Source organism: Heloderma suspectum, chromosome 12, assembly GCF_057233095.1.
Source record: "Heloderma suspectum isolate Gila_16-S chromosome 12, 16-S_ref, whole genome shotgun sequence".
NCBI lineage: Eukaryota > Metazoa > Chordata > Lepidosauria > Squamata > Helodermatidae > Heloderma > Heloderma suspectum.
In genome coordinates, this window is record NC_139469.1 from 24,033,221 (window position 1) to 24,057,011 (window position 23,791).

General features: G+C 47.8%; 1 protein-coding gene across 3 annotated transcripts in view; it reads right to left on the bottom strand.

The window, feature by feature from the left end:
* Positions 1–7,495: 7,495 nt before the first annotated feature.
* XPO6 (exportin 6) overlaps positions 7,496–23,791 on the bottom strand; it is a 72,502-nt gene continuing 56,206 nt past the window's right edge. For 2 of the 3 annotated variants that reach the window (XM_084818788.1, XM_084818790.1), the window contains 9 exons: positions 22,902–23,048; positions 19,081–19,270; positions 16,847–17,002; positions 14,361–14,475; positions 13,972–14,143; positions 12,882–13,043; positions 10,545–10,643; positions 9,000–9,230; positions 7,496–8,182 (listed from right to left, as the gene is read on the bottom strand). In XM_084818788.1, coding sequence (XP_084674914.1) covers positions 8,081–8,182; positions 9,000–9,230; positions 10,545–10,643; positions 12,882–13,043; positions 13,972–14,143; positions 14,361–14,475; positions 16,847–17,002; positions 19,081–19,270; positions 22,902–23,048 — 1,374 coding nt within the window. In that variant the 3' untranslated portion in view covers positions 7,496–8,080. The remainder of the gene's footprint in view (positions 8,183–8,999; positions 9,231–10,544; positions 10,644–12,881; positions 13,044–13,971; positions 14,144–14,360; positions 14,476–16,846; positions 17,003–19,080; positions 19,271–22,901; positions 23,049–23,791) is intronic. The other variant, XM_084818789.1, reaches the window with a different exon arrangement.

The following is a 23,791-nucleotide window of genomic DNA, read 5'->3' on the forward strand; positions in this document are numbered from 1 at the left end:
TAGCCGGGAGGGACGGGACGGGACGAGCGGCCGCCTCGGGGGCTGCTGCGCCCCCTCGCTCCACCCCGGGGCCAGGCGAGGCTCCCACCGGAGGGCGGGAAGAGAAGGGGCAGGGCTCAGGTTACCGGGCCTCCCCTTAAAGAGACCAGCCAACGGACCCCCGTCCCTCTCCTTCCCACGGGCCGGGGGCGCGCGCGGCGGGGGGGGGCTGCCCAAATTCCACCGCACACCTGATCGCCTCCGGGAAAAGCAGCGGCCGCTCCTGATCAGGCAAGTCGCGCAGGCCAGAGGAAGGCTCCCCTTCCTCCCCTTCCCCGCGCCGTGCCGTCTAGCCTCAGAATTGGTCTCGTCTGTAGCAGCGGCCAAAGCAAATCACACCTTCAGAGCGGGGATCGGGGGAGGAACCCGCTTGGCAGAAACAGCCGCGGCGACGCAGCAGAGGGAGGAGGCACAGCGCAGACCCCCTTCTCGCCTGCTCAGTCCGGCGGCGGATCCTCGGCTCTCAAGGCGAGCCCCCCCCCCCCCGGTCACCCGCAACCCGCGCTTTTCTGAACTGCGGCCGCCGGGAATCGAACCCGCGAGTGGTGGGGGCACCTTCTGTCCGCGCAAAGCGCGCGCGCTGCCCCCAAGCCGCGCCGCGCCGCGCCCTCCGTCCCTGCAAAAGGAGAGGCGACCCTCGTCTCCGCGGAATTGCTGGCAGGAAGGCAGTTCGGCGTGCGGGGCGAGGCAAGAGCGCCGCTTCCGTGGTCGCCCGCAGCAGCCGGAACAAAGGACCTCGGGAAGGGCTGGGATGCTTTACCTGCAGGAGGAGTCCCAGCTTTCCAGTGGAAAAGATTTCAAGCAGCAGGAAAGACCCATGGCAGGGAGAGAACTGCTGCCACTCAGAGACCAGCCTAGGATAGGGGGACCAACGGCTTAAGGAAAGGGCCGCCTCTGGCGAGGCAGAGGAAGGATGCAGAGCTGCTGTCAATTAGCCATCCCCAACGTGAACGAGTTCACAGACGAATTCCATGAATCCTATTCGTACTTCTAAGATCTACAGTAGCCTTCCCCAACCTGGCGCTCTCCAGATGGTTTATTGAAAGAAATTGATCCAAATTAATACCTGGTCTTAGGCACTAGCAACCTAAGAAGGTAAATAAAAATTACTAAGATCCCTGTCTGGATAATAGTTAATCTCATGATCTGCTCCAGGGATGTGGAACTTCTGGTACACAGGCCTAATCCAGCCCACCGCGTTTCTGCAACCATCCCACAGAGCCTCATCCGGTTTATACAAAGGGGGAGGGAATAGCCATGCTGCCTGAAGGATGATGGGAGCTGTAGTGCAACCCATCTAGAATATGCCAGGTTGGAGAAAGCTAGTGTAGATCTTATAACTACAAAGAATAGAATTCATGAAATTAGTCTACAGACCATATCAAAAGAGAACAAAACAAAACGCATCTTAAATTACACATAAAAGTATTTGCAAAACAAGATTTAGCACTGAGATTGTGACTACAAAGGGAATGAGGTACCCTTCTCCAACCTGGTGCACTTCAGATATTTTGGACAACTTCCAGGATTCCTAACCATTGACCATGCTGGCTGGGGCTGACAGAAGTTGAAGTCCAAAACATCTAGGGGCACCAGGATGAAGGAACCTGCCTTTAGATCCTGCTTCACTTTCATCACTCACTATGCTGCTCTGCCTCTAGCAACCCCTTTATCTTCACAACAAGCCTGGAAGGTAGGTTAGGTGGAGTCACAGACCTGCAATCACTTTAGGAACTTCACAGGCAAGCAGGGGTTTGAACATTCAGCCTCTCACTGTGCTGAGCCCCAACACACTATTTTTCCTTTATTTTTCAAAAGCATGTAAATGTGAGAGGCACTCCAATGGAAAACCATGGTGAACAGAAAGGCTAGGAAAGAGGCTTTTATCTCAAAGATAGGCCACAGGCATTCCATGAACATAAGTTCGCTCTCCAGCACTAATAAAAGAGATCTTAAGCAAACAAGAGGTATTTTCCAGCTCTGTTGACTCTTTAAAGAGTGGCTGCAGTGGGAATATCAGCTCCTTGAAACAGTGGTTTGACTTAAGGCAATATTTTCACACACACACTACTAATTGGGATATCAGAATTGTTAATTGCATCTAATGAAGTAGACAATGTCCACAAAAACGTATGCCACAATAAACGTGTTAGCCTTTAAAGGGCCAAAGGACTCTTGTTTTTGCTGCAACAGACCAACACAGCTCCCCCTCCAGAATTGTGAAGAGTACGTCCAGACGACCAAGAAATGCTCTGAAAACAAGACATTTGTTCTCTCTGTCCCTTGAAAAATGTACACCAAAAGGGTTAAAATACTTCCACCCCAGCTAGAAAGCTTAAATGCAGTACATATGTAGCCCTCAACTCCCCAACTAAAGTCAGATTCCAGCCATCCTAAGGGAAACGTTTGCTTATGCCTTCCCCATTTACCCATGGTTCTCCTTCACTCCTCTTGCTCTGTTGTTTCCTTGTGTCAAATTTTACGTTGTAAGCTCCGTGGGGCAGGGGCCTGTACTCCGTAAAGCACCATGCCCACTGATAGTGCTATATTTTATAAACAGCCGACAAGGTGTACCAGGCATGAAATTTTGGGCTATGGGAGTTGCCCTCATGCATTTGAACCAGCCTTGGGTTGGTGGGGAAGGTTCCTGTAACTATCAGGAACATGCATCTGTTGCATTTACCAACATGTTAAAACCATGATGTATTACCCATATGTAATTTGGGCAAGCTCTTTGTAGCTTAGCTTCACGGGAAAAGAACATAAGAACCCAAGAAAAGCCCTGATGCTGGATCAGACCAAGGGTCCATCTAGTCCAGCATTCTGTTCCTACAGTGGCCAACCAGCTGCCCACAGGAAACCCACATGCAGGGCATGAGTGCAACACCACCCTCCCGCTTTGGCTATAGGGCAGTATAGAAATGTAATAAATAATTATAATACATCTTGTAGAAGCAAACTCCATAGTTTAATCATGCGCTGTGTGAAAAACCCCTTCCTTTTATCTGTTCTGAATCTCCCGCCCGTCAGCTTGATGGGATGACCCCATTCGGTTCTAGTATTATGAGGGAGAAACATGTCTCCCTATCCACGTCCTCCACACCATGCATAATTTTGTACACTTCTATCATGTCTCCCCTTACTCACCCTTTGTCTAAGCTGAACAATCCCAGCTGCTGTAACCTTTCCTCATACGGGAGATGCTCCAGCCCCTTGATCATTTTAGTTGCCCTTTTCTACACCTTTTCCAGCTCTGTGATATCTTTTTTTAGGTGTGGTGACCAGAACTGTACACAGCATTCGAAGTGTGGTCGCACCATAGATTTGTAGAAGGGCAGCATGATCTTGGCAGTGTTATTCCCAATTCCTTTTTTAGGATTGTCATGAATACCAGCACTTACTATCCTAGGAATATGGATGCAACCCCTGATCAGGAAAACTAACGCTGTACATTGGAACGGACCAGCCTCCCCCAGCCTGCTGTCCTCCAGATGTATTGTACTACACACCCCACAATCACCCAGCCAGCTGTGTAATCCAACACATCTGGAGGGCAGCAGGCTGAAGAAGGCTGTAATCGACAAAGGGTACACTCCTGAGGAATTACAGCCACAAAAAACCTGTGTTTAGAATCAGGCTAATTGCTAGGCTCTGGGCATATTAAACAACAACAACAAGTATTTATAGTTGGAACAGGTGTCACTCATCCTAAGAGGGAAGGGGACGAAACCTAATGATAAACACAGGAACAAGGGAGCCTGGTTTCATGGATGCTTGGAGCTTCTGTGGTTACTGTGCAGCACAGAACATCTAATTAGAAATGATTAAGAGGAAACACGAGGCCTGTTTTGACAACGCCCACCTTGATCTGTGAGGACAGTTGCAGCCAAGAACCTACCACTAGCAAAAGCTAGATGCAACCAGGTCTTTTCTGCATGCACCAGAGCTGTGTCCAGGACCATCCCCAGTTCCACAAACTGCTCTACTGATCTACAACCCTGAACTGGCTGAAATCCAGAGGGCAAATGGCACTTCTGAACCTGTTGGGAGTTTGTTGACCCCAGGAAAAATATTAGCACAAGCATCAAGGACAGAGGCTGTTTCCTGTGGCATGTGCTCCCGCTGCTGATGTTGCTAAAGGGAGCTGCTCGGTTCTCTTCTCCTGGTCCCCTCCCCTAATTCTCACCAGAGGGCCCCCATTTCACCCCCAAAAGTGAGATCAACACTTAAGCATATGTAACTTCACTTGCTCAGCCTCTTCACTTGTCTCCAAGTTCCCAACCTCAGTGGCAAAATTCAGACTGCAAGCTCTTTGGGCCACGTTGCTTGTTTTGTTTTTGCATTTCCTATACATTACAAGTGCTATACAAAAAAAAAAAAGTACTAAACACACAACTACCACACAAGATACTCATCACACTGCACATTTTTCTTCCCCCAAATTCAGTCCTTTCAAAACAGTCATTCAGTAGTTCAATTTTAGTAGTAGTTTAGTAGTTCAAAACAGTAGTTCAATTTTATAGACTGGGAACTGAGGGGGGGAAAAAAGACTCACCTAAAGCCATTCAGTGAGCACATGGCAGAAGTGGAGCTTAAAAACCCAGTCTAGGCCAGTATCAACTGAGGCTTATGGAAACCAATCCACTAACCATTGAGGTAAATGCCTCATGGGGGAACCTGAAAACTATACCCATGGAAAGGAGCTTTTGCAGCAATAGGAGTTTTAAACAGCCTCAAGCATTGTAGGACCAGGCTTTCCAGAGGAAGGCATTTGCCTGTTTGAAGGATATTTAGGCCAAGCCCTAATATTAGGCCAAGGGCATATGATACTGCAACCATGCTGAAGCTTAACACGTCTTGGTCTGGTCAGTGCCTGAATGGGAGACCACCTGGGAACTCCATGCGGACCAACCCTGAGCTCAATGACAGAAGAAAGGCAGAAGAGAAATATAATCAATAAAATTAAGCAGACTTCTCATAAGGCACATGCATTCTGAGTAAACAAGACAAGCAGTTGCTTTAACATCTGGACCTGGGCGCCTTTCCAAATCTGTACCCTTGATCCCGACAAGAAAAACATGCACTTTCATTCTGGGTAAACACGCTACCGCAATTGGCAAGCATTTTCGCAAGGCTGCTGACCCCAGCATCAGGCGAGGGACATGCGGAATGGTACCGTGACAGAAATCAAACAAGAACCCACAGACTTGGATGCCGCATATGGGCACCTGCAAACCACAGAATAAGATGGCAGGAAGGGAGCAAAATACCCAGAAGGCTAAATCATAAAATCAAATCAGAATGCACTTGTCATCCATATAGTTCTTCCTCTCTTGAAAAAAGTCACCAGCTAAGCACAGGTGTGTGCATCCTCACAGAATCCTGTCTATGCATCTGTAGGCTCCAGATTTAAAAGCAAACACAAGCAATGCCTGTAGTACGGGGGTGGGGGGAGAAGTACAGTCCATTCCTAGAACTAATGCAGCATAGTGGTTAGGAGAATGGAACTGGGAACTCCTTAACATAGGTGTTTCCCTACCTTTTTGAACTCGTGGGCACATTTGGGAATTTGAGAAACTGCTGTGGGCACCACCACAAAAGCGCCTACCTGTTATATCTATAGGTCTTAGGCTGAATCTTATTCAGCAAAACGTTTGTTTTGTGTCTATCAGACACTGCAACGTCTCTTTCACAAGGGATTGTCTAATTCAGCTAAGTGCTCGCGGTGCAATACAGCTAATGCTTCTTTGAAACCTATGTTTTGGCAATGTCCGGTAGTTGCTTCTTTTGGGGAGGACGTTACTACACAGGTAACTGTTGTACTGGACTGTCTTTAATATTCACTGATGGACACGCTCTTTTAAATTATTGACCTGCTTCATGGAAATTAACAAGCATAATGGATTCTGGTCAGCATAAATGGATTCTGCACACCCTTTTGACAGCTAAAAGACTGGTATTTCAGCACTGAAAGGAAAACACTCACTTCCTATAATGAAATGGATTGAGGACCTTATAACGCTTTCAATATTTGAACGGGTGGTGTATAGACGCCACCTTCAGATGGATACGAATTTGTATATTTGGTCTGCTTTTGTCGAAGCCTATGTATAATTGCTAGAACGTTATGCATTTCATATGTATTAAATGCTGTGGATATATATAAATCCATTTACATATATTAAAAAACTGGTGGAAAAAAAAAAGGTTTTGCAGGTGGCACACTGGGGACTCCTGCCCTAACATTTTAAATCTCACCCCAGCCACACAGATTCTCTAAGTGGCTTTAGGCAAATCCCTTTCAGTCCGTGCATCTGCAATAGGAGAAATCACAATAGTTGTGAACCTTATAGTGTTATGGTAAAGATGATCAAGGTTTAAAAGCAGGGCTGGCCAATCTGTGTCCCTCCAGTTGTGGCTAAGGCTGAAGGGAATTGTGGCCCTCCAGATGTTTTAGCCTACAAGTTGCCCACCCTTGGATTAAAGAGTCAGTATAATATAGCAGATAAAAGCGTGGGACTGGGAGGATGAAGACCTGGGTTCAAAGCCAAGCTCAGTCATACATCTCACTGATGACCACGGGCCAATGGCTTTATTAAGCCTAATTTAGCTGATACAAAAATGAAACAATGTGTAGGGATGTATGAAACGACTTACCTGTTTCATTTCATACATCCGTGGTGGGGGGGGAGGCACTCCGTCCCTCCCCCCGAAATCCTTGACGGCTGGCTCCGCGGCAACTCCGTGGAGCCACTGGCCGGGGCAGCCCGCAGTGACATCCGGCCGCTGCTGGGCTGCGCAGGGACACAAATGGTGGCCGCCGTAGCCACCGCAATTTGCGTTCCCTTTTTTTTTGCTGTGATAGGCTACGTAAATATTTACGTAGCCTATCACTGCCTCTGCAGGGATACAAATGGCGTCCCTGCATTAGCCGTGATAGGCTACATAAGTATTTATGTAGCCTATCACGGCTAAAATGGTGAAGCGAATAGCAGCCGCAGATGCAGCCGCCATTCGCAGAGCAGCGGGAACGGCAGCAGGTGAGTGCTCTGTTTCGTGCGCCTTTCGCGGGGTGGGGGGGCTTCGTTCCGCCACGGGTTTCGGGGCGCCGAATGCACTAGCATTTGGCCTCACCGAGATCCGTGGCGGAATTCTCCGCCATCCCTAACAATGTGGGGAAACCCATGCAATGCCACCCTGAAGACCTTGGAGGAAAGGCAGGATACATTTGTGATAGATACTGAGAATGCCTATAAAGTGCTGTGACGCATGTGAAAAGCATTGCAGAAGCATTATTAAATATTACTGATAACCATTTAGCAAGCAACTCACACACTGTCGCATACCTCGAGTAATTTCCACAGATTCTGCCTGCTGAATTACTCCCAAACCTGTCCCTTCTGCCCCCACAGTCCCTTCTGGAAAGGCCTCCCTGGGAGCTAAGCAGAGTTCAACTCCGTTTAAAACAACAAAGTAAGCACTTTTTATTTCCATTAAGCACATTTTAGTATCACAATGGAATGATGAGAAAAATGTTTCCTTAAAAAAAACGAAACAGAAGTCAGTCTGTCGCTCTCTCTCAATCCCCACCTGCGGCAGAGACGCTTCAAGGCAATTTAAAAACAAAAAAGGAGGGATGAGGGGGTGTCCCCACGATGGCAGGGAGGGGCGGAAGGCAGGAAGGCAGGTGGAATGATGTGAAGGTGGGAACATCTGAAGTAGTCTTTGGCGTTTCTGCCTCATGACAAGACCAGCCACCGAAACCTGCAGACGCAACTGAATGCCACAGTATTAAGACAAAAACACCCAGCGAAGGGAACAGCCTGCAGTTGGCCTTAAGACGCCCTGCAGGAAACAGAGCTGCTGACTCAGCCGCAGGGACGAGCTGGGAGGGGAACGAGGGGGCGTGACGTGCGGCTCCCATGCGTGGCCCACGCGCGTCCTGCAGGCCTGACAAGATCGGGGGAGCAGAGACGGTGGCAACACGCAGAGTGTGGATCCGTTCTTTTCAGTCATCCAGACCCACGTCCAGTGCCAAGAACTATAGCTTCACAGTCCCGGGGGGCAGACTGTCGTTGCAGAGTCTGTAGTAGCGCAGGTCGTTGACCAGCCTGTGCACGTTCTGCGTAAATGATGGCAGGTCCTGGGGGGGGCGGGCAGGGAGAGAAACACATCAAATATAAACAGGCTATAGCAATAGCAGAACTAACATTTGCAGTTAGAGCAAAGGGTAGTTGGTTCTCAGCAGTCATTTGTTCAAAAAGGTTTGTTTGCAATAGGAATGAGATGAAACCACCTCAGTGCTGTTTTTGCTCCATTTTCAATCATCTGGGATCATTTTATTTAGCTGTTTCAAAACTAAACTGAGTGTCTTTACGAACTGAAAAGCCCTGACATCTCGCCTGGAAATTATCTGAGGCAAGGACAGAGTAGATTTTGTGGTGAGTAGCACTGAAGCAAAAATAGGTATCGTCCCAAGATCGGTATGAAGCCACATGAGGGCAAAGTGTGATGGGACATGTAGTTTTCATGGAATCATGCCGACCACTTTCTTCCCCCTCTTGGTCAGGTCTAACTGTAAGGGAACATTTGCAACTAGCATGGGAGCCACGGTTTTGCTGGGCCTCTAGAATTTTGGGCAGACGGGCAAGATTTCCAAACAAATGTTTCTTTTCTTTCAAAAGTGCACTGTTTGATGAAAAGTTAAATGCTTTTGAGAATCCTTCTCAACCCTAACGTACTCAGGCACTCTGTCTCATGAAGGAGAATATAGGCATACTGAACCCCTGAGTGTCAATGCACAGCTTAGGATGGAGATGAAATGATGAATCCAACAGGAACATGACATGAAAGGGGCAAGATCCTGGCTAGACATTCAAGAAAGTTCTTCTGAGGGTGAGAGAGGAGTGTCAGTCAACTTGCATGAGGCAACCCCAGCCAAAGTGTCAGCCCAACCTCACCCTGTCCATTTTGAAGTTCCTTCCAAGTACGTTTTTCTGGTTGGTGTCCACACCATCACAGCTGGCTAAGAACCCTGGGAGAAAGGCTGAGTAGAAGCTATCGAAGTCCACAGAGGCCATGTTGTAGATGGCAATGCCAATTTCCTCTTGCAGGAGGTCGTGCGACTTATGGACCAGTACCTGAAGCAGTACATTCACAAACTGAAAGAGCATGGCTGTCCGGAAGATCTTCTGCAGGGAAAAACAAGGCCTCTCAGTATGCTCTGTGAATGCAGAACTGAAGAAACACAGCCCAATCTGCTCTGCATAAGATCCTCCAGTCTACCAAACCCTTCCTATAGGCCTAGTCCCAGTAGGATGACAATGATGCTACAAATTTGTGATCCAGTGTGGTGTCAGTTCAGCTGCATGGATGCTGAGGGCAGAATGTGTGTGAACAGTCACTGCAGCCTGACATCCATTCACCAGCTGAGCATGCCTGCTTGCACTAGATTTAAAATGGCTAGCTCTTGCAATAATGTGCCACTCACTAAGCAAACCTGGGGAAAGGCTGCTGTAATTACAAACGTGTAGGCTGCACACTACTGTCAGTGCGGAACTGGCCTGCCTGAGCCCCACTGAATGCCCGTGGTCTGATCAGGGGTGCTCCTGCACGGGGCTTTTGTGGGGCTCAGACATGGCACTCAATGAATCTGAACTTGTACAGCCCGCCCGTCATTCACCATATAGCAGTCACACAGCAGTTATGGAAACAGAACATTTTACATACGCAGAAAAGCAGCTCTTCCTGTTTCCTCCTCTCAAAATGAAACAGTAGCACTCTGTCTTGTACCTGAGGCCTGATCCACTCAGGGCCCACACTAAGCAGATTCAAGGGTACCAATATTACTCAAGTCCACCTGTGTGAAAGAATGATACATAGTTGATTGATGGAAAGTGGGTGCAGACAATCAGTGCAAAGACAAGCTGACACACGCCCCTCAGCTCGGAGTTGTAGCTGCCCCAGTTCCCTTGAAGCAGCAGACGTTGCCCCCAGGGCTATTCTCATCTGAGAGGGGAGAGGGGAGCCACCTGCTCAGGGAAAACAGCCCCAGGAGCAACGTCTGATGCTTCAAGGGAACCAGGGCAGCTACAACTTTGAGCTGAGGGCTGTGTGCAAGCTTGTCTTCGCTTTTATTGTCTGCACCCACTTTCCATCAATCAACTGCATTTCATTCTTTTGCACAAGTGGGCGTGAGCCATACTGGTTACTCTCGAATCTGCTTAGTGTGGGTCATGAGTGGATCAGGACCCAGGTCTAAGACACACTGTGTATTCTGTCATCAGAGCACGATCCTTGTGCCCCCACCTCTCATTGACAATGGAATGGTCAGCATGGAAGGGAGAACGCAGGAGAGCACAGCAGTGTCTCTTTTTACAGAACACAGTAATTTCTAGCCTTTGGCATCTACTGTGTCCCTCTTCTCCCAGCATTTTGTATAAGCGGACTACAGATTACACCCTTCTAAATATTTTGCATGATAACCTGGAAGAGGGGGGGCTTACCTTGTGATACAGTTTCTGTTTTGTGTTCAGAGTCTCCAAATAGAACAGGTTCTGCTTAAATAGGTGTATGTCCGGTTGCAGGAAGGACTGGCCAAATGCCTACGGAACAGAAAATCCTCTCAGGACAACGTGGTTGAACAACACGGCTAGCAGTCAACACAGACCGAAAGCCAGCTCTGAACATCCTACGCAGCACAGGCAGACGGAGCAACACAACCAACCACACCCAACCCAAGCCCCTGTCAATCCCATCCCCATGTGCTTATGGCAGCTGCTGTTGCCCATGTCTCACCCGCCATGTTCTCTTACAACACTGCAAATGTGCTGTGTAAGGAAGCCTGGAAACAGGGCACCAGCAGCTACCAGTAGTTGCCTCTGCATTTTTCTTCGCTACAACCAACGACAGGGGGTGGAAAGGCAGGAAAGCAGAGGCTTGGAGAACCTGTGGTGGCCCCAACATCTGCCTATTGAAGAACAAGGTCCAGATGTTAAGGCTACCCTCCACTCTCTCAAGTAAGAGTCTTGTGGCACCTTCAAGACTAAAACAGATTTGTTGCAGAACAAGCGTCCCTGGATTAGAGCCTGCTTCATCAGATGCATCATTCCCCTGTCCTAGGGGCTGCTTAAAGACCGACACCTTCCCAAAGCAATACTGTATACTAAGCTGAGCCACCCACATGCAGGACAGCTGCTGCAGACTACACATGTATACAAAATTTGCTTTCTGTGACTTTGCTCTTCCACATGAAGGAAACCTCAGAGCGTGCCAGAAAGTGTGGGGCAGAAATATCAGTCACTCCCCTTCAAAGGCTGGTAAGAGATTCACTTTGGGCTGCTCCTTCTACGCAGTGTCCATACTACCAGTTCCCCAACTATGATAATTTTGCCACGTGACAGATATGAAGAGTCCTCATCACAAGCTTAAGCCAAGCTCAGCACAGCTAATAGGGGACAGCTGGGGGACACCCCCCCCCCCATGGCATTTCTAGCACCAGCTACATTTTGCAGCAGGGAAATGGCCATAAAGAAAGCAGAGAACTGAAGCTGGTTAACAGAATCTGGAAGCTCTCTGAACTGCCATGAGACAGAGGTTCTCATGGCAGAGCTGTGTTCTTGGCGTAAGATCTCACTTCCTTGGCTCTGGGGATGGAAACCAGCCTTCTAACTAAGCAACCCACAGAAGTAGGGATGGGTGCGATTCAGTGGCCCTGATCCAAGAATGGATTGAGGTTTAAGCAGGAGAGGAGAATACGGTCAGGGGAAGAGCTCTGCCCAAGTTTCCTCAGGCCTCCAGTCTAGCGAGTGAAACAAAAAACAGGGAACGGCCAAAAGAGACCAGAGACTGGACCCTGACCTTGGTAGCAGCGACCAGACAACAGCCTGGCTGGATGCAGGCATTCCGCGCCAGGGAAAACATTCAAAGAACATTAAATAGAAGCCTCTTTCCCAAAGATCATGACCCAGATGGGAACGCTAAGGGCCCGAAGCACTTGGCTGGAATCGACCACTGCTGAAAAGGCAGCAGAGAGTTCAGCTGGTTAATAATATTCTGCTGACAAATTAACAGAAGGTTCACCACTTAGAGTAAGCAGAAGGGAAGCAGCACAGTGGAATTGGAGCAGTTCATGTGTTGCTTGGCATGTCAACCCCCCCAACAGGCTCGCACTAGATACAGGAACAAGTCTGGGCACAGAGGAAATGGCAGTGCGTTGAGAGGAAGCCTCTCTCGACAAAATGCTGTGTGGTCTAGCAAGCTCTTCATGTGCTTCAGTGTTCTGGTCAGGCCTCCCCAATAAGCAACTGGTCAGAGAGATGAGGCAGACTTTCCTGAACACCCAGATCAAAAAGTGACTTGGTGGCGTTAGAGATTTGCTGACCACAAGCACAAGCCATTCTCATCATGCTCCTATCCTTCACACTTGTATGTGGTCACCAGGCTAACACAGGCAGCTGCGCTTTTAAGCATTCTCTGCTTTGAAAAGCTCTCAATTCTTCAAAGCATATAGCAGCCTTTCCCAACCTGGTGACCTCCAGAGTTACTGGACTACAACTCCCATCATTCCCAGCCAGCTGTCAAACACATCTGGAGGCACCAGGCTGGGGGAAGCTGGCATACACAGGACATGCAACACAAATTCTAGTATGCATTTCCACCCTTTATATTCTACATGTCAGAATGATTATCTGAACTCTTCCTACACCACTTTATCAGGAATAGATTTTAAGAGCATAAAAATCACACTGCTGAACCAGAGGAAAGCCCATTTAATCCAGCCAGTTGCATCTGGACCTTCAGAAGCAGGGCATGGTAACACTAGCCAATTGCTCTTCAGATACCTGCATAATGGCACTGAACTGCCCTTCGTTCTCCATCTGCTCATCTGCTACTCCTCTCTGGACACTGGCCAGAATGCTGGACTTGAAGAAGTACCGCCAGTTGTGATGAAGGACCCGGAAAAGCAACTCAAACAGCTCTGCTTTCACATCAGGAGAGGAACGCTTGGGGATAGAGAAGAAAGCACACGGGGTTTCAAGACCCTCCTCCTCTGAATGGATCTCAGTGTCATAGAATCGTAGAATAGTGGGGTTGGAAGGGGCCTACAAGACCATCGAGTCCAACCCCCTGCTCAATAAAGGAATCCAAATCAGAGCATCCCTGACAGATGGCTGCCCAGCTTCATCTTGAATGCCTCCACTGTGGGAGTGCCCCCCACCTCCCTAGGTAACGGGTTCCACTGTCGTATTGCTCTGACAGTCAGGAAGTTTCTCCTGATATCCAGCTGGAATCTGGCTTCCTGTCACTGGAGCCCGTTCTTCCGTGTCAACAGAGCCCATGGCCAGAGAGAGCTTTATTGCTCATCAGTTCGTGATGGAGATTCTTTTGGAGGATTCCCTCTCCCTTGCTTCTTTGGAAGAAGCAAGGGAGAGGGAATCCTCCAAAAGAATCTCCAAGAGTTTTTCCCCTCAATAAAGACTAAGTGTTGAAATGCGCTGGGAATTCAGCTGGTGCAGCTGTTTCTTTTCTGATTTTGGTTTCCAGCCTTGCAGCTGTTTTTCCTGGTCCCTGTTGGTCCGCCAGATGGCCACGCCCCATCCCCCGGGTCCCCAGTTGTTTGGCGGGTTCCTGGCCTTTGCACGGCTCCCCCTCTCCCAGCCCATTTTGAAGGCTTACTGGCAGCAAGAGCTTTAAGCTAAAATACGCTGGGATTCTGACTCCGCCCCTTTTGCCTTGGGCCCCGCCCACCACTGGAATGCCACCCCCCAGAACTTCCCCAAATCTGGCCCCCAAACTGAGAAAGGTCCAACACCCATCTTAGAGCTTCTCAAGAAGTAAGCGGTTGCCCAGTGATACAGGCCCCGGGGCTGGCTTCGGCCTTCCCCTCCATAACGGACTTTTATCCCTCACTCAGCCCCGGAACGGCCCTACCTCAGCAATGATTGGGTAGACCTGCTCCATGCAGAGGGAGATGATGTTGGGTAAGAAAGGTTTGAACACTTGGCCTGGCTCTTGCACCACCACCTGAAGGATCTTCAGGAATTTCTCAACCACTCGGCATCCGGTGCTGCCATCATGGAGGATGCTCTCCGCCAGCTGTTCCCTAGGGCACAACACACGAAAACAGTGACCTTCAGGGGGACTCAAGGCCTCCTGCAAAGTTTGCTTTACAGCCAGCGAAAAGCAGAGGGCATCTGGAGGACTGCCCTCAGGTTGAGTCAGGTTCCGATCTCCGAAGGGAGCTCCGCACCACGTTAGATGCGCAAGTTCTGTGCCGAAGGAACTGAACGCGCAGCGATGGAGAGAGATGAGCAGGTTACCTGGTGAACATGTTGAGGAACGTCTGTATGACCTGCTCGGTGAAAGGCACACCCATCTGCACCCTCAGCCCTTGAAACAGGGTGAGGAAGAAGCTCAGCATTTCGTCGGTCACATCTGAAAACGGGGAGATGGAGGGGCCAAAAGGGAAAGCATTAACAAAGCCACAAACGTTTTGACAAGCTGCTTCCCTCGGGCAGAAGCCACTTTGCTGTTCAGTGCTAGGACCTAGAGCGGGAATCCCCGCTGCACAGCCTAATGTTCCAAGCTTGACATCTTAGCTCTCCCTTCCCAGCAGGCAGATAGCTAAGAGGCTGATGACAGGGCTCTGAGCACTATCGGTGTAAAAATACACTTGGCCCCATGGGCCATGTCAAGACTCTGGATTTGTCGCTGAATGGTTTATATTGAACTCTAGTGGCTCGCTGTGGCAATGCAGGAGAGTCAAGGAAATAATTCTCTTAAACGTGACCCAGAATGATGGTATAGGGCAGCCTATATATCAGGAGCGGGCAACCTCTGGCCATCCAGATGTTTTGGCAATACGACAATGGAACCGTTGTCGTATATTTAGAGCAATAAGACAATGGAACCAATTACCTAGGGAGGTGGTGGGCTCTCCCACACTGGAGGCTTTCAAGACAAGGCTGGACAGCCATCTGTCAGGGATGCTCTGACTTGGATTCCTGCACTGAGCAGGGGGTTGGACTTGATGGCCTTGTAGGCCCCTTCCAACCCTACTATTCTATGATTCTATGCCCTACAACTCCCATGATCCTTTACCATTGGCTATGCTGCCTAGGGCTGATGGGAGTTGTAGGCCAAAACACCTGGAGGTCCACGAGTCGCCCATCGCTAGTAGAAAGGAAGGAAAACTCTCTCTCTCTCTCTCTCACACACACCGCCCCCCACAAACAAACAAACATTACTCAAAATGCATGGGAACTTCTGGCAGGCAAGCACGATTGGGGTCACAGCCATGCAACTATTCAGAAGTCCCACTGGATACAATACTCCCATTGTGTGCAAGTATGGGACCATAGCCTTAATCTAGAGTTGCATCTTTGGCCAGCAATCCAACAAGCTGTACTGAGGGAGATGAGAGGAGGAAGCGGAGCCCTTCCGCCAGCGCTGGTGAAAGACTGAATGTTCCCTCTTCCTTTCCTCTCCCCTTTTCCTTGTGTGTCATGTCTTTTTAGAATGTAAGCCTGTAGGCGGGAAGTGTCTTCATTTACTGATTATTTGTCAATCACTCCAGGGCCCTTTTTGGCTGAGGAGCAGGATAAAAATACAATCAATCAATCAATCAATTTCTGTCGGTACTGAAGAGGTCCTGTTGTGAGGTCTGGAAATATACACAGCTATGTCCGAGGGGTAGCAATGCAGAACACAAACTGAATTGCTCTGCCTTAGCATCATGTTAGACCAAACACAGCTACATCTTGTTGCTTCACCAATAAACCACTTGTTCATTCGTCTCCAAAGTGGGATATAAAATGTCAATAAATAGGTATAGGATCAATTCCACAGAATATTTTTTCGTTCAAAATTAAATGACTTTTCCACTTCTCACTATTGCAGCCGATGGACTGTGCTACTATCACGGGTTTGAAGGCATTTCAGAGATTCAGCAGGTGAGAATTCTCTCCCCACATCTCAGTGGAAGGCACCAGGAAATAGATGTCAATAAATAGGTATAGGATCAATTCCACAGAATATTTTTTCGTTCAAAATTAAATGACTTTTCCACTTCTCACTATTGCAGCCGATGGACTGTGCTACTATCACGGGTTTGAAGGCATTTCAGAGATTCAGCAGGTGAGAATTCTCTCCCCACATCTCAGTGGAAGGCACCAGGAAATAGATGTCAATAAATAGGTATAGGATCAATTCCTATATTCCTATACCACAGAATATTTTTTCGTTCAAAATTAAATGACTTTTCCACTTCTCACTATTGCAGCCGATGGACTGTGCTACTATCACGGGTTTGAAGGCATTTCAGAGATTCAGCAGGTGAGAATTCTCTCCCCACATCTCAGTGGAAGGCACCAGGAAATAGATTCCTGCTTGATGAGACAAATCAAGCATCCCACCAGAAAGAGTGGATTGTGGCTGATGGATTTAAGTAACAGGCAGGTACAGTGAGGGAAGCTGCATGCTTGACTCCTTTGCAAATTCTCAAGAGGACCTACCTTTTCCCTTAGCAGGAAAGAGACTTCGCCAGCTGGGACTGCCCAATGACATGCAGGGCACCATCTGGATTACTGATGAATATGCTCAGTACATTTGATGGGTGGGTTGTGGGTGAAATGGCAGCACCCGTGGGGCTACCCTAGACTCATGGGACCTCTTGCTGAAAAGGGCTGGGTGCAGGTGAGAATTTGGAGGAGTCTTGACTATAGTAAGGGAGTGAGGGTTGAATACCACAAGACACCTGACAGTTACTGAATTACTCATGCCAGTGAGGATGGACCCATGGTTATACCTGACTGATGAATGAAAGCTGGGAAGAGGGCTAGCGAGACCTGCACAGACTCCTGCAGCGACTGGTAACAGATCTGGCGGGACTTGGTGGCTTCCCCAGAGACACTTTCCACGATATCTTCCAAGACACTAAGCGTCTGATGGATAATGACTTTAGCTGCAAAATCAAGAGGGTATATTCAAACAATTGTCCCCAGGGCTCCCATAGTAGTGAAAACAAGACGAGACAGAGGTGGTAAAGTGGAATTCCGAACTGTTTGCTGCGAGAGAACAGCGAATGCTCCATGGGAAATAAGGCAAGGCTCCCATAAGCCCAGGATACTCAACCCAGACGGTGTCACCTACTCCATCTCTGCATGATTCAGTGCTCTGCCCTTTCCTCCTCCCAGTCACCTTCTACTGGGAAGGAGTCAGTCTGCCCCATCTTTAAAGAGGAATTCAGAGGACCTGTGGGTCCTCTGACTGTGGCTAGTTCTGACTTCTACACACTACATATATTTAGTGTAACAAGAAAATGTGCCTTCAATTTTAATTCATAGAAGCAGCATGCCTCAGACACCAGAAGTTTGGGGAATAAAAAAGCTTTATATTTGCTGCAGCAGCCAAATACAGGTACTTTCCTTGGATGCCAAAACAAGTTCCTGTAGGTGCATAGTTCTAAACTTCAAAGCTACAATTAGTACTGTTTGATGCTGTGTATCAATTGTCATGTGCACACACTTATGCACGCTCAACATACCTTCGCTGAGCCTCTCCCTTCCCTAATATAAGCAGGAGCCACAAATATATTAATTTGCAATAGTTATGCCTACGTTAAACGTAACTGATAATAGGTTTATGTAATTAGGATGCCTGCATGATCTTCAAATACTGTCACTTACTCCTTAATACTCCCCCACCCCAATTCTCATTTTACATCCCCTGCATAGGGAACAATTTCAAAGGGATCTCAAACATTAGGACAGCATAAAGATTCAATAATAGAAATCTTGGCTGCCTGGGAAAATGTATCATTTGAATGTGCTTTTCTCTGAATCAAGGAAGGAGTGTACTGTCAGCTAAACAAAAAGCATTATTTGCACCAAATTTGCCAACCTGTCTCCCCACGATTAGCTACCGTTTTGCATGTAAAAACAACATGTCTTGCAGCACCTTTAAGAGTAACACATTTATTCTGGTGTATGCATTTGTGGACTATAGTCCATTCCATCAGATGCAACAAGTATTATGAGGAGTTTCAGGTTTGTTTATTTATATTTATAACCTGCCCTTCCTCACAAGGAACTCAGGGTGGTTAATATATGGGGTGGGGAGACGAAAACAAATTGTAAACAGTAAGGTCAGAAGGAAATTACATTCGGAGAGTACTGTTTCTGCATTTAATTTCCTTCTGACCTCACTGTTTCCAGTTCCCCCTCGTCATATGTACTGTATATAAACCTGAAACGCTCCATAATACTCCATGCATCCGAAGAAGTGAGCTCTAGTCCATGAAAACTTATGCCAGAATAAATGTGTTGTCTTTTAGGTGCCACAAGACTCCTTGTTATTTTTGCTGCAGTAGATTAACACAACTACCCCGCTGGAAGTTGCTACTTTTTGCATGCACCACTTTTTACTGAGGGATGCTCTTAATCCCTTTCTTAATACAGCTAACCTGTGAATCAGTACCTCCTGCTTATTACACACCTACATATATCTGAGAGGCTAGGAATGCCACTGAAATGTGCCAGTTGCACCATCTTCTCCAGCCCCACATACTCTATTGACTTATATGGGGACAAAGGAGCTTGTGTCTGGGAAACCATAGGGGGTGGTATTATGATATGCCCCACACCATTAGTGTGCATGGTGCTTTACAGAGTAGAAGGAGAGATACACTTTCTCCCTCTGCACCCCCCCAAGCAGTTGCTAGATTGCAACAAAAAGACTTCTGAGCCTGGTCCCAATGATTTCTAGCAACCCCTCTCTGACTGAGGAGGATGTCAAGATCTCGGTGTTACTCACAGGTGGTAAGTAAGTAAGGGTTAATCACCAAGGATCTGCTAGGACGTAAGCAGCAGTTATGCCAAGCGGGGCTGTGCTGGCACTGGTAGACCCAATCCATGCCCAAGAATGCCACCGTTCTGAACAAGCCCCAAATTTCTAACAGTACCAATCCTTCAGTTATGACTGTCTAGTGACTGCAGAGTAGCTGCTGGCAGAGGCTGAAGGCCTGTAACTGGGGAGACTTACTATCATCCTGCTGTATTTTCCTCTGGGGCAAGATGGCACTGGATTTCAGGCTGCGGTAATCCCTGGTGAGGGCGGATATTAGGCTGGCATGGTTAGTTGAGCGAATGGCCCACTGCTGTTCACTCTCGGGGAGGTTTGGCCATGGTAGCAGCAGGATATTTGAGAGCGCTCTGCACACGAGTATCTGAGCCTGCAGAGAATAAGACAGACCAGACAAGCTAAAGCTCAAGTTCACAGGGGGGTGGGGGAGGAAGGCTGAGCAAACCAAAAACAGCTCTGAAAGCTGGTAGAAGGAGACTGGCATCAGACAGGTTTGCCTTCCCACTACCACACGGACTATTGAACAGCGGGGCCAAAGGGCTTCAGCTAAAAGTTCTACTTCGCATTACAGCGCTGAGTGGAAGGGCACTTCGGATCTAACCAGGCATGATGGCAGCATGACCCATGTGATGGAATGCAGGCTGCCCCCATCAGGTCTTATTAAGTGGTGGCTGGTGTGATTTGAAAAGGAGAAAGGTGAACAGGAATGGGATGCTGACCACTTGCCTCCCCAAAACGCCTTCCCCCAACTGCTTTCACCCAGTGGGCTACCTTCCAAGTCTTTGAGCCCAGCTGGGAAAAAAGCAACAGGGCACAGGAGGTTTGGCATTAGAAGCTCAGGAAGGGGAAGGGTCCCGCTTCTCCTTCTCCCTGTGAAATCCTCACCACGCATGCTTTATCTCTGTTCAGCAGCAACCCATGCTCTAACACATGGGCCGGCTGCATCTAGTTAGACCCAGACCCTTATGGCATAAATGCTAAGTCAGTTAATGCAGGCTAGATAAAGCCCTTCTGTATCCAATCAGGTTAGTTAAAGAGCGACTAAAAGGCAGGCCCTTTTATGGCAATGCATGGGATGCAATTCTGAACCAGGTTAGTAACGGTGAATATGGAACAAATAGGTTTCAAGTAGCTAAACCAGTTACACCAGTTAAATCTATTTGGAGCAATAATCTTGTGTGTGTCCCTTCAGAGACCAAAACCATTCACATTTTGGCAGTGTTGCAGGGCGCACAAACTGGAAGCTGTGTTCCTTCGGTTGAAACAAGTATCCCATGGAGTTACAGTATTATATAAACAGGAAGGATACTACTTTGTGCTAAAGTCACCATTCTCCCAGGGGAATACATCTATGTAAATTATTGTGATGATCCTGTTCTTAATTTTAAGGATGTTCTTGTGTGTGGGGAGGCTAGGTGTTTATTTAAATATGTTTAAACTCATCAAGAAAGATAATCTGGGGCTCTTAACACACAGAGGAGTCAAATGGGTACATAAAGACAGTGGTATCGTTCAGAGGACTAGGAAAAAGCTCTGTGCTCAAGCTCTCCATCCTATTCCTTACATCGAGGGTGGGCAAAACATGGCCCATGGGCAGAACACAGTCCCCCACTGCAGCCCCCACCCCCCAAATTTGGTAAAAAATAGTTAGAAATTGTTTTGAGGGGGAAATGGGTGCCCATAGTGGCTCCAGAGTGCCCAAAGGGACAAAATTAGCTTATATGAGGTTGGGTGATGTTGACCTAGTGTTTAATGGGGTGTGGCTACCCCTGAAGGACCAGGTCCACAGTCTGGGGGTCATTTTAGACACCCAGCTGTCCATGGAGGCTCAGGTGTCAGCCGTGAGCTGGGCAGCGCTGTACAAACTCCTTCTGATATGGCGGCTGCGCCCCTACCTCCCTAACCATCTGCTCCCATCAATAGTTTATGCCCTGGTCTCATCTCGCTTAGACTAATGTAATGTGCTCTATGTGGGGTTACCTTTGAAGACAGTTTAGAAGTTGCAGCTGCTGCAGAATGTGGTGGCCCACCTGATTAAAGGCAGCCGTCGGCAAGACCACATCACTCCAGTGCTGAAGGAGTTGCACTGGTTACCAGTTGTTTTCTGGGCCCAATTCAAGGTGTTGGTTTTGACCTTTAAAACTCTATATGGTTCCGGCCCAGCCTACCTTAAGGAGCGCCACCAGCAACACCAGACAGGCCACTTAACAAGATCAGCCTCGGATGGCCTTCTCTCTGTCCCATTAGCCAGGACAGTTAGGCTGGTGAGGACTAGGGAGAGGGCCTTTTTTGTGGTGGCCCCCACTCTATGGAATTCCCTCCTTCGTGACCTCTGCCATGTCCTCTCTTTGATGAGCTTCTGCCGGGCTTTAAAAACCTGGCTGTTCCAGCAGGCATTTGGGGTGGGTTAGGGGTCTTTAGAGCAGTTCTTGTTGTTGTTCAGTTGATTATGTAAATTTGTTATTAGTATTGTATGCCGCCTAGAGTGGCTAGGTAGCCGGCCAGATGGGCAGCTAATAAATCAAACAAACAAACAAATTTGCAAGCTAATTTTGACCCTTTTACTACTCCATAGCTGTGGATGCCATTTTTAAAAACATTGTTTTAAAAAAAAGTTCAGCAGAGGGCAGGGTGGTAACAGCCCGCGGGGGGATTTGGGAGGTGAAAATGGCTGCTGGACCTCCTGCAATTGTCCACCCCTGCCTTACATGCACTCTGCTTAATGAGTAATATCCTAGCTTGATCAACCCATTGTTTGCGGTATCTGTACTAAAAATCAATGGTTTGATCAATCCAGGAAGTTACTTATGAATCTCAGCACACAAGGGAGAAGTGAAGAAGAGAGCATAAGGGAAAGGGAGAGGGGAGCATACAAACACAGTGGTCGTTCCTCATCCTCCAAACTGTGGCTTGGAGACTTGAGACTGTTACTTTTGAACCACCCAAAGGAAGAGTACCAACTACTGAGAAGTCCAATCCAACCTCTTTGGCTCCTAAACACAGCAGAAACTGCCTGCACATCTTTGGTTTCTCTTCTCTACAAACATGGGGCTTAGAAACCTACTCTTTAAACATACAAATTCAGATTTGCAGGATTATACTCTATTACAATATTTAACAGCCAGCCATTCCACCTGAGACTACTGAAGAGTAGTAATGTAAACTAACGTTAATGTAGGCTTGTATTTTGTACTGTTTTTCAAAATGATCCTTCATATGCTATTTTTTAAAAAACACTTTGAGCTTTTTAGCTACAGGGCTGCAAAAGCATCTTCCCAGGCATGAGATTAAGCCTTTAGTAGCTCTTAATTAATTAATTAATTAATTAATTAATCGCCCATCTGGCTGGTCACCCGGCCACTCTGGCCGATGGACAGCAATACAAACAGTTTTAAAATAATAAAATTCTACATTAAAACATCGTATTTCTAAAAAATACCCTAACCCACCCCAAATGCCTGCCTGAATAACCATGTTTTCAGCGTGGTGGAAGCTCATTAAAGAGGGGGCATGGCGGAGTTCCCTAGGGAGGGAGTTCCACAGAGTGGGGGCCACCACAGAGAAGGCCCTCTCCCTCATCCTCACCAGCCTAACTGTCCTGGCTGATGGGACAGAGGGAAGGCCATCCGTGGCTGATCTTGTTAAGCGGCCTGGCTGGTGTTGTCTCTTTTCCTTACATGTACACCCCAATTTAATATTTCATAGAGCCCACTCATGCATCCTCCATCAATGCAAAACCAATGAACACAAATAATGAAATGAGATACTTTCTTCTCATTTGGTGATGCCCCTTTGTTTGGTCCATTCTGTACATTTCTCTTTCGGAAGCAAGAATGCCAGATCATGCAGGCCAGGCTCCATTGTGATGTTAAAACTATGGTGCTGCGTGAGTCCATACAAGACTCAGGCTTGCACTACATTGTAGCCAGTGAAATGTACTGGTGCTGTGTTCCCTCTCTGAACCAATAAAACAACAGCTTGCTCATGAAGTGACACCTTACCTTATCAGGAAGGCGCTGAGCAGAGGTATCTGTGATCCTGTTGAACATTTTCTGCACAGCTGGGATGCTAATCAGAAACACAGGCCGCACTGTGGTGGCTAAGGAGACAAGTAGGTGGCAGGCTGACAGCAGTAACTTCTCTTGTACCTGGGGAAAGGTGGGGGGGAATAAGAAGAGCAGGAGAGGAAAGATCTTCAACCTCTGCTGTAATTGAACAAGAGAAAGCTTTGGTCCAGAACACAAAAAGGTACTTAAGAGCGAGCAAATATTTTGCGACTGCTAGGTTGGCTCAAGGATGGGCATTTGAAGGAGCAGTGGTGTTTTGGAACCTCTTCAATAGGCTATTAAGGCTTCCCTCATTAAGAATGGGAGGCAAAACTCTCATGACAAACACCCTAGCAGAGAATCTTACTCCTTCAGCCCAAGATTACAGGCAGCACCTACAACTTTTAAGAACCGTCAAGGGTTCTAGGGGAAACCAAATGCAATTGGCTATGGTCCCCTCCCTACAAGACAAGAAACGGGGGAGGGGAGCAAGAACCCCAACCTACAGGGTCTCCAAGAGGACTGCAACTCAACCGCCCCTCCGAAAAGGAGAGGATGGGCAGAGGAGAAGCAGGAAGGCTCTCGTGCTCTAGTTCTGGTTTTGAATTCCTGAGCCATTTGTCTGAAAATGACTTCCCACCTCAGAAAGGGAAGTTAGCATAGCACTGCAGCAAAATGATAGCCCTTTATTCTTGCTCAACCCAACATAATTTCATTGGCAATTTCCCATTACATGGACCCCAAGCAAGAGAACTGATGCAACAATCCTCCCAAAGCTATTACACCAATTGCACATGGATGAACACAGCGTCCAGAGAAAAAAGGGGTGGGTTCAAGGCTTGTTT